This window comes from Crocuta crocuta, unplaced genomic scaffold (assembly GCF_008692635.1).
Source record: "Crocuta crocuta isolate KB4526 unplaced genomic scaffold, BGI_CrCroc_1.0 scaffold333, whole genome shotgun sequence".
NCBI lineage: Eukaryota > Metazoa > Chordata > Mammalia > Carnivora > Hyaenidae > Crocuta > Crocuta crocuta.
This window is the reverse complement of record NW_027532856.1, coordinates 2,027,597-2,046,853: the sequence shown is the minus strand read 5'-3', so window position 1 is coordinate 2,046,853 and position 19,257 is coordinate 2,027,597. Positions and strand designations below refer to the sequence as shown.

Here is a 19,257-nt window from a genome sequence, read left to right as displayed (position 1 = left end):
TAGAGAATCAAAGAAAGGAATTTTTAGGACATACAGACATCACTTATTCAAATGATTAAAAACTTTGCCTCTACTCAACTACCTAAATTCATTAATAGAAGCTAGGCATCTGGATGGAGTACAAAGATGGATATTAATTAATAGTAATATATTTCAAAATTCTGATTCTCTAAGAAGACTTTGAGAAATAAATAATATGAAACCTAATAAGAAGGAAGGGGGTTATTATAAAATGTTAGAAGACATCCACATCCATACTACACCAGGTTCATGCCAGGGTTGCCATGATTACAATCATAGGAAAGTTTAGAAAAGATCGCCCTCTAGAGGCATGTTTCATTAACCATTTAAAAGCAAAACTATAAAAACCTGGAGTCTGACTTGCCAACATAAAAAATATAGAGAGAATATATTTCATGGGTAGTAGAAACCGAAAGAACAAATTCTGAGTTGGTTTCAATTGCTAACTACCTATGTGGCATTTAAGAGAAAAGCAGAGGGGGGGTAATGTGGCATATTCCAAATGAAATAGACAAAAAGGTAAAATATTCTAGGAGGGTTTAATCAGCTTTTATAACACTACATTAAAGTTTGTTTTACAAGCAATGTAAGAATTTTTAAAGATACTCCACATGTAATTTTATTTTCCTCCAAAACTATGCTATCTGAACCCCCCTCTCAATTTTGCTATGAACCTAAAACTGCTCTATAAAATAGTCTAGTAAGAATTATGCCATCTTCTTGCTGGGATGAACACTGGGTGTTGTATGTAAGCCAATGTGACAATAAATTATATTCATAAAAGAAAAGGAAACTGTGCTATCTTTATTTAATAGATGGTTTTTTCAATTAGTGCTTCTGGAATGAAAGCATCTTGTTTTCAGTAGGTATTAATTATGAGGTCTCTCTTTTCAATCCACTTTCCCTAAAGAACACATCTGCTCTCTCTGAGAAACAGTAGGAAGTGACATAAAAATACAAAAAATACATACGATTTTGGTGTATAGTATAGGTAAAGGCTAGCATAAATTGTAGCTACATAAATATTGTAGCAACACTGTAAAAATGTTGATCAAAAGATGATCAAAAATCTTATAAGAAAACAAATTCACTGGGAAAAGTAGTAGATCTAACAAGAAGAAATCAGAAACAAGACTTCAATTTGAACTAAAACAATAAAGTATGTATAACCAGTAAAAACCAGGTAGTAAACCAAGATAGCCTAAAAGAAGATTTTATCCAGTTAACATGTATAATACTGTATATATACTCTGTGTGATATGAGGCATAAAATTTAAAGCAGAACTACAGTGTACATGATTGATTTTTCTTGGCAAAAATTAAAACATACAAATGGAAACTTCAATCCACAAGTAAACAGTGATGTGGAAAGAGAAGTTAGGAATCATCACATTATTGATTGTCTTAAGTAGGTGAAACTGTATAAGGCTGAAATGTGTGGTTGTTTTGTATTTACAATTGTGATGTGGTCTGTATCAAGAAAACTACTGATCAACAAAAGTAAGTAATTACAAAACCATCAAGTAAAGGCTATAAACAATTTCCGAGTGGTAAAAAGAATGCATCACACAGATGCTAAAAAGACAAGTAATGCTACCAGTTATTTAAAAGTACTTTACTAAAATCTGGAGCCTTCACGTCCAAGAATTCAGAGGCCCCTCTAGAGGTCTGTCTCAGCAGCCAGCTCCATTTGGAAGAAGCAGAATCTGGAATTCAGATGCCAAAAGCTGTGACTCAAAGAGGACTCCTCCCCTGAGGAACAATGAGTTGATGGGAAAGGAGACACTTCCAAGAATTCTGGAGAAGTGCAGAAGCGAATCCAAAACCCCTCTGTTAACTCAATGGGAATAGCAGGATTAAAAAACAAAACAAAACAAAACAAAGGCTAAAAAGCCGTATCACATAGTGAATGCCATATTTTTGAACTTTATTGGAAAACTAATTTGTAAAGAAATGCAAAGACTCAAGAATAGGTGAATAAACTAATCAAAATGTATTTTCCGATGATATTAAAAGGAACAAAAACAGATGAAAAGAAGGAATACCACTACCTGCGCTTTCAGTTCTGTGTTGGTATTTCCCTTCATTTCAGAAACATATCAGAAGTCTGGGTGGCGCCTGGGTGGCTCAGTCGGTTAAACATCTGACTCTTGATTTCGGCTCAGATCATGATCTCATGGTTCTAAGATCCAGCCCTGCTTCAGGCTCTGCACTGACACTGTGAAGCCTGATTGGGATTCTCTTTCTCCCTCTCTCACTGCTTCTTTCTCTCTCTCAAAATAAATAAACATTTTTTTAAAAAGTAGTCAACTTATCAATACTGAGTTTAATAATGATATTAAAATCTATACACAATAAAGCCACAATTATATTCCATTTACTCATTAGTCAGTGACTTATTCATTTATTCTGTTTTCTGGATTTAAGAGGTACTATATAAAAATATGAAAAATGAATCAGTCCTATATGCCTCTTCAATAATAAACAGTATCAATGACACTAAGCATAGCAACTAATTTTTATTAAGGATTTGATATGTACAAACACTATTTAAAGTGCTTTGATCCTGCAAGGTAGGTAATATTATTAACCCCATTTTATAGATAGAAAATTAAAGCACAGGTATTTAAGTAGTTTGTCTAAGATTACAGAGTTAGGAAATCATGGGGGATGGATTCCACCACAGGTAGTCTGACTCTAGGTGTCCACCGCCCCCCTGAAGGACTTAATACACAAAGTTACACATTTTATGTAAAGAGGGAGAAAGTGCATCATAATCTGCGCTGAGCTTGAAAGATGCACTGTGTCCCTGAAGAAATATGCAGAAAGCAGGTTCAGGTGTAGGAATAAGGTATCATACTAGAGAGCAAGGCAAGTCATTAAATTTGCTTTGGGCATATATAATCGTGGAAGAAATGGTTTCTCTAAATTTCATCAAAATTTTACTAACTGGTAAAAGAAATGCTATTTTGGAGGACTATTTTGTGACCTTTGCCCTTTTCCTTACAGCCACCAGTCTCACTTCCTGATCCATGAAGAAACAAAAGAGTCTTCTCTTTCTACTCCAACTTCTCCCCATTTTCCTGGTCCCTTTTACATCAACGCTTCCGGAAAGACTTGTTAATACTGGTCTCCAATTTCCCTGTTGTTCTCACCAAAATCCACTCCTACCAGGCTCCTCCCACTCCATCAAACTGCTCTTCTCACAGACAGTCACATGTCCTCTGTATTAGGGAATTTGATGGTATTCTATCTCTTTCTCAGTCCTTATCTTACTTGACCTTTCAGCAGAATTTGACATCTGAATCCCTCCCCTTTCTCAGAAAAAAAAATTTCTCATTTGGCTTCTAGGACTTCTCATGTATGGTTTTCCTTCTGTCACTAGCCACTTCATGGTGGAGAGCCCGGGGCTCAGTCCTGGGACTTCTTTATCTTTTTTTCTTACTCAACTCACTAGATGATCTCATCTAGCTTTTGGCTTCACTTATATGCCTTCCAAACATTTGTCCTTGGTCTAGTCCTTTCCACTGAACTCCAGGCTTGTAAAACGGAATATCCACTTAATATCACTAGAAGGTCAAGGACACATCTTAAACTAGACATGTCCGAAACTTCAGATCCTGCCCCATCCCCAAACCTAGTTTAACATAGTGTTCCTCATTTCACTTGAAGGCAACCCCATCCTTCCAGCTGCTCAGGCCAGAAGCCTTACTAGTTACCCTGGCTCCTCTCTCCTGTCATACTTGACATAACATATGCCAGAAATCCTCTTGACCCTGCCATCAGAATGTACCAAGAATAAAATTACTTCTCACAATCTCTGTTATGAATAATTCAGTCTAAGCCTTGTCCTTCCTAACCTGGATTTCTGCAATACTCTCCTAACCAGTCTTACTAGGCTTCTACCCTTGTCAACCTAGGACTGTGACTTCTCAATACAAATCTCCATTCTGATCCTGCTACAACACATTCTTATGTCACTCTTTTTCTTCAAGCTCTCTCCGCAGTTTCTCCATCTCACTCAGTGTAAAAGTCAGAGGCTGACATGATCTGACTATATTTCCTCTGTGACCTCATCTTCTAGTATGCACCTTGCACACTGTGTTTCAACCACACTGTCTTTGCCTTTTCTTGAACACTCCCGGCACATTCCCAGTGCAACGATTTTACATTGGCTGTGCCTTCTTCCTCAGACCTGCTCCCCAGATATCTGCATGACTTTCTCCCATACTTCCATCAGATCTTTGTTCAAATGTCATCATCTCAGTGAGGCCTGGAGGAACCTTTCTGATTTCAATTTGGGATCCTATCCAGCTATCCTCATTCCCCCTTCCATCCTTTATTTTTCTCCACAGCATAGCTAGCTAGCTACCTACCTACCCATCCATCCATCCATCCTGTTCATTGTTTGTGTCTCTGCACTAAAAAGTCAGCTTCATGGGAATATGGATGTTTTCCTCTTTTGTTTACTACTATATTCCTAGGGCTCAGGAAGATTGCCTGGACATAGTAAACATTAATTAATAGTTATTAAATAAATGAATGTATCTCACAGATGTTAAAATGAAAAGCAATGTTACCGTGAAGGGAAAGAAAAAGCTTTTCATTCTGACTTGAATCTCAATTGTTTTTATTACAACTTCTAAAGATGTTTGAAAACTTTGGCTTGTAGCCTCAGAGTCTACATTTTACCAAAACTATGTGAAGTATCAAAATCAAAAAGCATATCAGAAAAATACCCCATAGTCAGCAAATATCAAGACTGATACAGACTGACATAACATCAGGAGATTTTTAAGAGAGGTTTAAAAGATGAAGGGATATTTTTAGCTAAATAGGGTTTTAATAGGCACTCAAGGGGGGTTCTAATGATTTCAAATACAGAAAAGTATGTAATAGGAAAGATGCCAAGAAATAAACACATGTGGCATATTCAAGGAAACCTAGGTATGGTGGGACAAGAAGTTGGAAATAAGATGGGACCATCTCTAATGTTCTAGAAGAATGAAGAGACATTGAAAGATACTAAGCAGAATAGTGGAATATCGTATTTATGGTTAACAAAGGAAATGCTTGTGATAGTCATAAAAGGATGGAGGGTATTGAATCAGATGAGGTATGAAAAGATGATCAGGTATTCTTTTTTTTTAATTCTTTTTAAAAATTTATTTATTTATTTTTAAGAGACAGAGACAGAGAGAGAGAGAGAGACAGAGAGAGAGCCAGCAGGGGAGGGACAGAGAGAAAGAGTGAGAGGGAGAAGAGAGAATCTCAAGCTGGCTCCACTTTGAAGCAGGGCTCAAACTCACAAACCACGAGATCATGACCTGAGCTGAAATTAAGAGATGGATGCTTAAGCAAATGAGCCATCCGGTCACCCCAATGATCAGGTACTCTTAGTAATTTTTGTGTCAAGGACTACAAAAGCTGTGGACTCTTTTTTGGAATATTTATAAATTCATGAAATAAAATAAATAGAATTACAAATAAAAAATTAAAAGCATAGTTATCAATACATTCTAAAAATAAAATTCTGCTATGGTATTATGTAAAAAATATTTAAATCAGTAATATTATTATGTCATAACTTATAACTGCAAAAGCAATGATGAGCAAATCAGTATTTCAAAATATCTTTATAATTCAAAACATTTCAAGATATACAGAGTTTACATATAATGTCATATGAAAACATTTATTTCTATTGGTGACAATGTACTACTGTGACACTGTCATAAAAACACAGATGTCTTGTCTATATTCAAAATAAAAATAAATGCTTAATTTTGGTTAGAAGATAGTAAACACAAAGATGTGAGTTCTCCCCATGCATGTTCAAGGATCTTAAGTTAAGAACCCTCAGAGAGACTGAGGTCCAGGCAACCAGATCGGAAATGAAAGAGATATTTAGAGAGAATATATTTCAAATAAATAAACATCCTCTGTTAGGTTAAAAAAAAAAAGGCAAATAGATAAAATAATCCTAACCTAAACTGGATTGACTCCAGAGAGTAAAAAGGAAATATCCCTATATCAACTGTTATTTAACAGTTTCCTTTACTTTGCTAAAAAGAGCACACACAAACAACGGTAATACTGCCAAAGCATGATTCATTTTCAAGATGAATCCCTCCCTGTTCAAAGGTTTACATTGTTTTTGACCAGCATCAGACTGTTTATCCACACAAACTGTAAATACATCATTTTTAGAACCAACAACAATGCCCATTTTGTTTTGACATGTAAGATACAAAAAAGAACATGGAGAAAAATGACCATCACTCAAAGGTCTACGCTTTAAAAATGAGAAATACTATAGAGAAAAATGCGGTGAAATTCTAATATAATAAAACTTTAGTACATGTTATCAGGAGGAAAATGCCTGCTGAAATTCCTTGCTTTCAAAGGGAATGTTAAGCACAGCAGTACTGTCAAACAGTATAATCTCCTCTCCGAGATGCCTTCTGTTAGCTTCATGCAAAAAAAATGAACGGACCTGTGAAAGCAATAAAGCTGAGAGAAAATCATGTATTTTTACTCAGAAATCAAGTATTGTTCTTCAACTATTTGTTCTTTCACAAATGACAAATCCTTAATTGATTGGCATTTTGTACCATTCCACAAAAATATGCTGAAACGTATTTGTTCACAGCTATTTAATATCTGCTTTTTCCCTTGGACCAGAAGATATCCAAAGGCAGACACTGCCTTAATTTTTTGTGAGCTTTATAACCAAAGCTTGGTGTGTGGTAAGCTTAACAGCGAAGGAATACAAGAAGAAAAAAGATGCTCAAAAGAATACTCTCTGAAGATGTATAAGGACTATAAATCCTTCCTAATTTTTCACTATTACATCTGTTTTCTGGTCAATCAAGCTGCCCCACATGCACTCTGAATCTCTCTCGATAGAGTGTTTGGTGAAATTTAATCGAAGAACAATCCTTAACAGAAGAAGAAAGGTCCTCAAAGAATCTATACTATGAGCTAATTATGTAACAAAATATTTACACCTATAAGTTTAAGCGAAGTAAACTTTCTTGCAAATGGCTGAAAATACAAATATCCCATAACTGTCTAAGCATCTTTTAAAAAATTTTAAATGCTTTCCAAAACGACTCCTAGGACTGATTCCAGAAGATTTCACATAGGACTTATTCTAAAGACCATCAAACTTGAAGATGACTACAGTTCTTACAAAAAATAATGGGGCCAAAGCATTAAAAGGTCCCAAAGTTTTCTGAGTTACAGAATTTCTATCCAGGATTCCAAGTACTTATATATGTCTTCAGTCTATCTTAAAACTTCCTACAGAAAACATACATATCTAGAATTGATTAGGTATTACAAAAGGATACATGTTTAAGGAGAAGCTAAAATAAACAAGGAGACATATACAGCCAAGAGACCTGCAAAGGTACTCAAACAAATTCTTGCACAGCCATATTCATAACAGCGATATCCAAAACAGCAAACAGGTGGAAACAACCCAAAAGTCCATTAATGGAAGAATGGATAAAACTGTGGCATATACATAGGGTGAAATATTACTTGGCCATAAAAAGGAATGAAGTGCTAATATAACAGTATAGTGTGGCTATACCTTGAGAACATTATACCATGCCATATAAGGCAGAAAAAAAACAATCACATATTACATATATATATATGATTATATTACATATGGATTATTATATGTAATATCCAGATTCATTCGTGTTCAATGTAGGTTTACTTCATTTATTTCCATTACTCTTAGGTTTCCATTGTACAAATATGCTTCTACCTATTTATTTATCTATCCTTTTTACTACTACTGTTGATGTATATTTGGGAGTAAAGCCACAGAGATGGAAAATAGACTGGTGATTGCCAGGGACTGAGTGAGAGGGGAACAGGTAGTAACTGCCTAAAGAATACATGGTGTTCTTCTGAGGTGAGGAAAACGTTCTGGAACTAGTTAGAAGTGGTGGCTCATTGTGAATGTATTAAATGCCATTGAATTCTTAACCGTAAATAATTTTATGATATTTTATGTTATTTATGTTATTTTAATTTTATATTTCAGATCAATTGAATAAATAAAAATTGATTTTTGTAGTAGGGTGCCTGGGTGGCTTAGCTGCTTAAACCTCTGATTTCAGCTCAGGTCATGATCTCACAGTTTGTGAGTTTGAGCCCCACGTCAGGCTCCATGCTGACAGCTGGCTCAGAACCTGGAGCCTGTTTCAGATTCTGTATCTCCCTCTCTCTCTGCCTTTTCTTCACCCTCCCTCCCTCCTTTTCTCTCTCTCCTTCTCCCCTCCTTTCTCCCCCAACCAAATAAACATTAAAATTTTTTTAACTTATTTCTGTAGTAACCATAATCTCTCCTGTCAAGGAGAACCTACAATGCTCTAGAAAAACTGTCATCTAATATAAAGAATACTTTTTTGTCATTCTAATGGAAATGAAATGGTACAACCACTCTGGTATTATCTACCAAGATCAAGATGCACATACACACCCAGAATTTCATTAAAAAATGAAATGCAGTTTCACCAAGAGACAAGTACAAAAATTTTCATAGAATCACTATATATAATATCCCAACAGCGAAAACTCCCAAATATACATCAACAGTAGTAGTAAAAAGGACAGATAAATAAATAAGTAGAAGCATATTTGTACAATGAAATACCTAAGAGCAATGGAAATAAATGAAGTAAACCTACATTGAACAACACAATTAATCTCACAAACATAATACCACAGAGATGTATTTTAATGTTTTATTTATTTCTAGGAGAGAGAGAGAGACAGCGTGAGCAGGGGAGGGTCAGAGAGAGAGGGAGTCACAGACTCTGAAACAGGCTCCAGGCTCTGAGCTGGCAGTCAGCACAGAGCCCGACGCGGGGCTCGAACCCACGAACCGCGAGATCATGACCTAAGTGAAAGTCGGATGCTTAACCAACTAAGCCACCCAGGCGCCCCTATACAGGTTTTTTTTTTTTTAATGTTTTATTTAACACAGAGATGTATTTTAAAATAAAATGCAAATGCTGCTCCAAAGTACACGACTTACAACAATTCCTCTCCAACAGTGAATATTTCTTACTGAACTAAAAGTCAGTTAGCATGATAAAAATAACTTTCCCATATGGACTTCAATTTACTAAGTTATTTAATAAATTACGAACATCCCAAAATGAGCCTAAGATCTTGTCTTTGCATGAACACATGAAGGGGAAAAGAGGTTTTAATTATCTTATCCCAGATATCGAAAATTAAGAATAATGAGAGAAGGACAATAGGTTCAGTGGAAGAGAGAAAATTAGGTTTACCATGCAGAGGTGATCCAGAAGGGCTACTTGATAGACCTGGAACAGGGCTACAGCGACCTCCTTGTTTAGACGTCAGTTCTTGTTCAATCTCTTCCAGCCCAGCACTTTTCTGGAAACGGCTCATACGATTCACAACTCGTGGTGACATATGTGTTCGAACGCAAGGCTGGCCACCATAAGGGTTGATGGGGAAAACATGGGAAGTTCCCCGGAGTGTACTGACCACAACCCAGCGACAGTCGTGGCTGAAGCAGATGTCTTGTACCTGGAAATAGATAGGGGAAAACACAAAAAGAGAGACTGAAACATTTACATTCATCTAAGAGTATCACATACATATACCAGACGTGAATAAAAATACTTGCCTTTTTACCAAACTTACCTAAGCTCAAGTTATACATTAAAATTTTTTATTTTACACATGAGTTTCATGGTGAACATTGATCAAGCCTCCGTATCAGGGATTTGATAAGTTTTAGAGTAGAAAATTCTGTCCCTTGCAGTACAGAGTGCCAAGTAAAAAATCCAGACCTAGGCAGTTTTACCCTACAGAGCTACAAAAATAGATATATGGGTCAGGTTTATTTCTCTAAATTAGTTTGCCTTCTAATAAGCATAAAATAGCAAAAATCAAAGCAAACATCATACAATGTAGGTGAAGTTATTAATCCAATCATTCACTGAACAAATATCTGTTGGGTTCCACACTAAGCACCAGAAATAAAAAGGTGAATAAGAAATAATCTCTGGGAGGCAAACCATGAGAGACTCTTGAATGCTGAGAAACAAACTGAGGACTGATGGATGTGGGGGGGAGGGGGGAGATGGGCATGGAGGAGGGCACTTGTGGGGATGAGCACTGGGTGTTATATGGAAACCAACTTGACAATAAACTATTTGTGGGGGGAAAAAAAAAGAAAGAATCTCTGGGCTCGTAGCCTAAGAGGAGGAAAAGACATGTGAGGAATTCGTGAGAATGTAATATATAAAAAGTGAAATAAGTGTCTTGTGTACCAGGCACAGTGGTAAGCAAAAGGAAGAAATAAAGTCTAAGAGGTAAAAAGGAGATGGTGAAGGTGTGGGAAAGGCCTGGATTCTGGAAATAAGTTCTGAAGTAGGATATACTCACAAAGAAATGAGAAAAGACGCTTCAATTTAGAAATATTCTGTTATTCTACATTAGCTACAAATGCAAAGGCATAACAGAAATGATGAGCATGTAGTTCAGCATGTTAGAAAAAAAAAAAAACATCAGACTTGGCAAAAGCCAGAGCAAGAGGTGTCTGGATTTTATTTAAGAAATAGTGGAGTCAAGATTTCAGTTTGAGAAGAATGATTCTGGGAGTGAAATGCAGGTGAGTGGAGTTGCAGCAGGGATGAGGGTAGCTGAAGAAAAATTATGTAAAAGTTCCTTCAACAGTCAGGGACATAGGACCCTTAAGAAAGGGGGGATGCAGAAGAGAAAACGTCTCAAAGCACTCTAATATCTCTCTCCCTCTCTCTCCCTCTCTCTCTCTCTCTCTCTCTCTCTCTCTCTCTCACACACACACACACACACACACACACACACACACACACACTTCATGTATCTGCAGTGGTTGGCAAACTTTTACAGGTCATCCAGTCCCTATTTTATGCTGTAACTACTCAACTCTGACCTTCTAGTGTCAAAGAAGCCACAGAAAATATGTAAATGAATGAGTGCAACTATGTTCAAAAGAAAACTTTATTTGCAACAAGTGGCTGATCACAGACTTGATTTAGGGAAAATTAATTATTAATTTGTATGACATTCCCCAGGCACTGAATACAGAAGTTCCATTATTTTCAAATTAGTAAAACTAATCTACTACTTTCATCTTAATATCAAATAATGATGACAAGTTGAACAAAAAGGTCCCCATTTACTTTTCTCCTTAAAAAAGAAAGTTAAGTAAGATTTAGCATTGTTGTAACCATTTTCAAGCATAGCCTCTAAAAGAAAGGCAAGTTATAGATTAAGATTTTATGCATTGACTAAATGATTAATTTTCCACCACATAAAACAATAGCCAAACGGTGCTTTAAAAAAAAAAAGGAATCCAGACAAGCGAAAGTATGGTAGAATAAAGATGTCTATAAGTAGAATTTTACATGGAAACTATATATAGATATAGATGCATAATATATGAATATATATTCATATATATGACTATGTGGCATATCATTATAATATGAGTTAAGTAAAACTCCTTCAGCAGTCAGAGAAGCCAACACTTTCTAATAATTTAGATGTTCAAATAAGCCTAAATTCAGATTAAAATCATAACTAATATTCCAGAAATATTCTACCAACAAAACCTGTAAGTTTTGTCTCTAAAAGTACAAGTCTCTAAAAAGAGCCCAGAACCATTGAAATAAAAAGAAATTTTAGTCTTATATATCATGACAAGATACTTCATTGCTAGGCTATTGCTAGACAAAAATTATCAATACATAACCCAAAATTCAACCATATGCCTGCTCATTTTAATCACTGTGATATATCCTAATGACATGTTTATGCTTATGTTTAATGTTACAAAGAATCTCCTAAAATCTGAAACATTTAACCCCCAAGATTCTAGAGTTATGAATAAAAAGCTAGTCCACAAGTGTTCTACCACTGCAGTTTGCCTACAGTAACTTCCAGCTAAACTGACTTACAGAGAAGCAAGAGACAGGAAGGAGCGGGACAAAGAAAAGCGTAAACAGCAGAAGCAAGGGAAGAGAAAAATAGTTCCAGAAAAGTTTAATATTGTAATATCAAGCGCATTAACATAAACAAGAATCAAACATATAAAGAAAAAACACCTGTAGACTTATTGAGTAACTTGTGTTCCCATCCACAGGGCAACTAATCCACATTATCTAAAACCTTTTTCCAGAACACTTTATAATCAAGACCACTTCCTGGTCTGTCCATGAAAAGAAGTTCTCTTCTTTCATTTTAAAAATACTTCTGATATGAAGTGGTGCTAACAGAGTCAAGGCAGGAAGACAGAATTCCACCTAAATGCTTGCTTACAAAAGTGCTATTAGAGAAGTGATTCTACTCTATGACCTTGAGACACATCAGGATACTTAAATGAACACAGAAGATAATAGCTATCAAGAGATTTAGAGAAAGTTTAATCCTTTACATAGAGGATAATAAGTCACCTGCTCACAAACTGCAAAATGATATAACTGTTGGTCTTACCAAACAAGTTGTGTGGTTTTTCATATATCATTAAAGACAAGAAAGAGTATATAATGGCAAACTAGTAATAAAATGATGACATCATCTATATGATTTCTGGACCTCAATTTTGAAATGATATTTCTAGTGAAGACTTTCTCATCACAAAACAGGAAAACTGGATGGAAGCTTTATCTCTGTTTCCGTGTTTCAACTCTAAATATCATGGCAAGTAACATTTGCTAAGTACAGATCAGGCAATTGTTAGAAGCTTAAACTAAACAAGTACTGGTACCAAAAAAGTATTGTCCAAACACCTACCCTCAAATTTAGGAAGCAAGCATACTTATAAAATTATTATTTTTAAGGACTATTTACTATGCTGAACTCAGGAGTTGACCTAATCCAAGCAGATCTGGATGGCAAAAGATATATTGTATGGCTCCTACTTAACATTTCAAACTGCTATGAAACCAAAGCAGAGAATGAATGTGGACATGAGATAAGTAAAGGTTTCTCTCAGAACAGGGGTCAGCAAACTTTTTCCAAAACGGGCCAGAAAGTAAAATTTTAGGCTCTGCAGGCAAGAAAGCAAAACCAAGGATACTATGTAGGTACTTAGAATAACAAGAAAGAAAACAAAATTTGACAGAATTTTGAACCAAATATAATTTTTTGTAATGTAAGTCTACTAATAAGAATGGCATCTGTTTGNATCAACGGAAGAATGGATAAAGAAGATGTGGTTTATATATACCATGGAATGGCATCTGTTTTTTACAGGAGATAGTATTTTGTTTATTTGGGGTTCAAATAAACCCATAACAAATAAGCCCATAACATTATCATCAAATAGATCCCAATGCTGATATTTGTAAAAGCCATTCTTGGCTCATGAGAGGTACAAAAATAGACATATGGCCACATATGGCCAATGGACCACAGTGGACCCATTATATACCACCACCATGGTAGTAAATGTAAACTTGTCAAATCATCATAAACTTCAAAGCAGAGAGGGCCCTTGGAAATCTAAAGTCAAAGTTAAAAACACAGTAAGACCCTCAGGTCAATATTATTCCTATGGTTTACAAGATACTCCACAGTAAAGAGAGGGAAAACGACACAGAAAGCCGTCCCTATAAGAAGAATCCATGAAGATATTAGTTAGGAATGTGACATCAATAAGATTATTATAGTTCTTTTCTAAATTCAACAGCAAGCAGACATTCTGTTTGATCTTCAAGGTGAATAGAGCTGTATTCAACTTTAACCCAAACTATTGGAGAAAGTCATCTTGGTTGAAAAAAAATCACACACACATACAAATATAAACCCCCAAACCTGGAGACATCTCAAATTATCTTGGACATCTCTTGATGCATAAATAGATAAGTATGTATAGATATTTACGTGTATATATGTATATATATCACATAAATACACATATAGCTACACAAAGACATGTATTAGCACATACACATATGTAATTTTCACTGAATAAGAGTAACCAATTTGAAATATAAAATAATCCTTAAATTTCAGTATTAAAAAAGATAGCGAAAACATACAGAAACAGCACAGTGAGTATAAAACCTTTACATGTGATTACAGGCTTTCCATACAGGTAGCATAGAAGAGTAGCTATATCTATCACTTACTAGGTACAGAGCCATGGAAAAGTTAGTTAACAACTCTCCACCTTATGGTTCATCATTTGTAACATGGAAACAATAATGCAAGTCTCATGGGGTTTTAAATTTAATGAATCAACATGTAAAGCACTTAGAAGAATGCCTATCACTTAATAAACAGTGAACAAAGATGTTTCTTATAATTACCAGAATTACCACAAAAACATATCCCTACTCTGTTCAAGCATCTCTGTTTTCACAGCTAACAACATAGACTAAACCACTATTATCACTCGCACAGGTTACTACGTTAGATTCTTAACTGGATTCTTAATTGAGACTACCTACAAGCAACAAAAGACAAAGTAGATAAGCTGTACTTATTCAAAATTTAAGACTTTTCTGCATCAAAGTTTACTATTAAAATTAAAAAGACAACCCATAGAATATGAGAAAATTTTCCAAATAATATGTATGATAAGGATCCGACATGTAGAATACATAAATAAATCTTTCAATACAACAACATAAAGACAATTCAATTAAAAATAAGCAAAAATTTTTAATATATATTTTCCCAGAGAAGATATAGAAATGCCCAAAAAGTACATGAAAAGATGTTCAACATCTTTAGTCATTAGGGAAATGTAAATAAAAACCACAATGNTGAGCAATGGGTGTTATATGGAAACCAACTTGACAATAAACCATTTGTAAAAAAAAATTTTTTTAAGGTATATTAAAAACTTTTTTATAAATTAAAAAATAAATAAAAAATTAAAAGGAGAAAACAAAACAAAACAAAACCCACAATGAGATACCACCTCATACTGAAAAGAATGGTTATTTAAAAAAAAAAAGATAAAGTAACACACGTTGATGAGGATGTGGGGAAAGCTGAACCCTCATACAGTACTGGGAAAAAATAAAATTGTATAAACACTTGGAAAATTCCTCTAAAACTCAAACATACACCTTCATTCTTAAATACCCAAGAGAACTAAAAACACGTCCAAACAAAAACCCGCACACTGATGTTCATAGCAATATCCTTAGAGTTCAAAAGTAGAAGCAACTTAAATGTCTATCAACTGATAAATGAAAAAAATGAGATATATCCATACAAGGGAATATTATTCAGCCACAAAAGGTAAAAACGTTCTGGTACATGCTACAATATGAATGAACTTCTAGAATATTATGTAAAATAAGAAAAGGTTACATAACATATGATTCCATTTACAGAAAATGTACAGAATAAGTATATCCATAGAGACAGAAAACAGATTAGCAATTGCCAAGAGCTAGGAAGAGGAAAAGGGGGAGTAGTTGCGCACCGGTACCAGGTTTCCTTCTGGGATGATGAAAATGTTCTGGAATAAAACAGTAGTCCTGGAATATACAATTCTGTATACTAAAAACCACAATATTGTAAACATTTAAAGGGTGAACTTTATATATGTGAATTATGTCTTAGTAAAGCTGTTACTTTAAAAAAATGGAAAAACTAGTTAGTTTACTGAAAGGGAAGTTCTATAGCCTGTGTTTATAACTGAGGTTTCTTTTAACTGTCCTTTAGTTCTTTGAGATATCTCTGTTGTTCTGTGCTCAAAAGAAGATACACAGCTGCTACACAGCCTAAGTTAGCATTTTATCTGTGCCCATCATGGTTCACTTCACATCTGGGGATTGAAGTAAATGAGTGACTACAATATAACATGGGTAAGCAGTATAACGAGATGTTCTTATTAAGAAGTTTCCCTCCATTCAGCAAAGAAGTGTGGTATAAAATGATAGAAAAAATCAAGCAAAGAGAACCTAACGTAGTCTGGGAATCCTCATTAGATATTCATTATTATCAATTTTATCAATTTAGAAGCTTTAAGAATATAAATGTCACAGGTGCCTTGGTGGTTCAGTCAGTTGTATGTCCGACTTCGGTTCAGGTCATGATCTCACAGCCTGTGAGTTCAAGCCCTGTGTTGATAGCTCAGAGCCTAAAGCCTGCTCCAACTTCTGTGTCTCACTCTCTCTGCCCCATCCCTGCTCATGCTGTCTCTCTCTCTGTCTCTCTCTCTCTCAAAAATAAAAGCATTAAAACTTTTTTTAATTTAATAAAAATAAAAAAGAATATAAATGTCAGAATTCTTAACTAATGAGATAGGAATTCAAAAAATACAGAGTACTTAATTAAATGTTTTGCAAATTTATATTAGGTTATATAATTTATTGTTCACTAAATGGCTCCTGTATTATTTGGAATATTGATAACATCTCACACTTGTTATATTTGTTCCTTAAAATATAATGTAGCTATATTCCAGTAATTCTTTTTTTTTTTCCAAATTTTTATCTAAATTCTAGTTAGATTACATATAGTGCAATACTAGTTTCAGGAGTAGGATGTAGTGATTCATCAGTTACAAATAACTCCCAGTGCTCATCATAACAAGTGCCCTCTTAACACCCATCACCCATTTACCTCATCCCCCCCCCCCCCACATACCTCCATCAACCCTCAGTTTGTTCTCTATAGTTAAGAGTCTCTTACGGTTTGCTTCCCTCTCCTTTTTTTCCCTTCCAATATGTTCATCTGTTTTGTTTCCTAAATTCCACAAATAAATGAAATCATATGGTATTTGTCTTTGACTGACTGATTTCACTTAAAATACTACAATCTAGCTCCATCCATGTCATTGCAAATGGCAAGATTTCATTCTTTTTGATGGCTGAGTAATAGTCTACTGCAGATAAATACCACATTTTCTTTATCCATTCATCAGTCTATAGACACTTGGGTTCTTTCCATAGTTTGGCTATTGTTGATAATATATTCCAGAAACAGTATTTCTGATTTATGTAAATATCTTTTTGAAAATCTGAATTATCCATTTTAAAATATTTTGTTGATTTAATAACCCAAAACAACAATATTTGGAGCAACCAAATCTAATACAGCAGAAATATACTTACACAGAACAATTATGTCCATTTTATCAAAACCAAAAAAAAACCCATCTCAAATGTATATTTAAGTCATAAAACAAACTGAATTCATATTATACATGAAACAAGAGTATTTGAGCACTAGAATTAAGTGGTACCACATTTAAGCATCTAAGATACAGAAATCGCCATTTTACAGGGCTCCAATTTATGCCACAAATTTATCACCAAAACCAAATCAGTGGTGAAAGTGTAGGGTCAGTTTAATATCCTAAAATCGAAACCAAAATTTCTCAAACTTTAGTGTGAAAAGAAGTACCTAAGTTATTTGTAAGAGGTGCAGATAATTTGGTCCAACCTTCAGAATTATGATTCTGTAGGTACTGAGATGTGGGAGAGACATGACCAAGAAATTTGCACTTTTGGAACACTCAGATAATGACTCTCATATTGACATAAAAATCTGTAACACAAAGCCAGAAAATAAAGTGACCAGAAATGGCAGGCCCCCTAATCCCATACCAAATGTTAGAAAGCATTAGAAGATATTTTTAAAAATAACAAAGTAATAGCAATGATTGTGTAAGGCATGAATAAGGCAGAATATTGACTGAAAAAAAGGCTGCAGGAAATTTTCTGGGATGATGAAAGCGTTCTGTATCTTGATTGTCATGATGTTTATACAGATATGACTAGTAAATGGCAAATCAAACACCTATCTCCAACCTTCACTCCCTCACCTGACACCTCTACAGATACTTCATCATGTGCTTGCCCAGACTAACAGAAGTGTTGACAGTTATGATCAGTTAGATAAAAGCAGGATGCTATTGCAGGATTCTGGGAAAGTATCTGCTTCCTTGATAAAAGAAATTAACATCACTGAGGCTGCCAAAACTCCCCATCTTAGTGCCTTGAATACAGAAATGATGCCCACAGGAATGGCAATTATAAAGCAGTCATGAGGAAAAGAACAAAAAATTCACAAAGACACTGTTGAACAACTGTACCAAAACTAGCTCACAAAGACACTGTTGAACAACTGTACCAAAACTAGCAGAAGCCTTCTCAAAACATGACAAAAATAAATCCTGATTTTTTTAAAACCACCAAATATGATTTTCTTTCTGTAGCCAAATATATACCTAATAATTCAAATACCAGTTTGCTTCCCAAGTTTCTTTAAAAAAAAAAAAGGAAAGAAAACCCAAAAGCAGACACCACTTGGATAGAAAGTCTACAATCCAAGAGTATTATTGTTTCAGAAGCCTGTAAGAATGGCAGTCAACACTATGAAGATAAGTCCACAATACAGCAAAAAATAGCCAAGGTCCAAGCCCTCAGATGTTTATGTTTAATGAAAACTTATAGTAAAATATATAAAAGAAGTTATTTACTTAAGAATTAATATACAAGTTCTAGACACATTCCCAACACAACATTTCAATAACTTTTATCCTTCAAAATTAAAGTATACACTTTCATTTAAAATGCTATAATTCTTACTCTCATGACAAGGTTAATGGCAATAAAAGTTTGTGTGGGAATAAGTTGCTTAGAAAAGAAATGTGTTAAATTAGATGGATAATCCCCACATGTTCTCTATCCTATCTGCCCAACTCCCTTTCCCTATCAATTCTTCATAACCATTTATTCAGTAAATATTTATGGAAAGTTTATTACAGGTTTTGCACTCTTCTAAGTGTCACAAATTTAAAAATGAGCTAATGATAATTAGCAGCATGCAATTATCATCCAAACCAACAACTGTACTCTTGGGCATCCACACCAGAGAATGTTTAAACAAACTATGAGCAGGTCCACTTACAAAAAGGCAATGTGAGGGAATGTTCAGTATCTTAATGGACACACAAACCTACATTAAATTGTATATATCTAAACACACACGTACACACTCATTCCACACGTACAAATGCACAAATGAGTACAAGTAAATCTAATGAAATATGAAAAAGATCAGGGATGATACCAATGTCATTATCCGGTTGTGATATACTCTAGTTTTGCCAAATGTTTACCTATTGAGATAAAGTGGGTCAAGGGAACATGGGATCTCTTAGGACTATTTTTCACAAGTCCATATGAATCAACGATTATTTCAATAAAGATCTGAACT

At 34.7% G+C, this 19,257-nt stretch overlaps 1 protein-coding gene across 1 annotated transcript in view; it reads right to left on the bottom strand.

Moving 5' to 3' along the window:
• Nucleotides 1-19,257, bottom strand: part of BCAS3 (BCAS3 microtubule associated cell migration factor) — a 586,605-nt gene that overhangs the window by 338,786 nt on the left and 228,562 nt on the right. Inside the window, exon 17 of the mRNA XM_077745617.1 lies at nt 9,342-9,606. Coding sequence (XP_077601743.1) covers nt 9,342-9,606 — 265 coding nt within the window. The remainder of the gene's footprint in view (nt 1-9,341; nt 9,607-19,257) is intronic.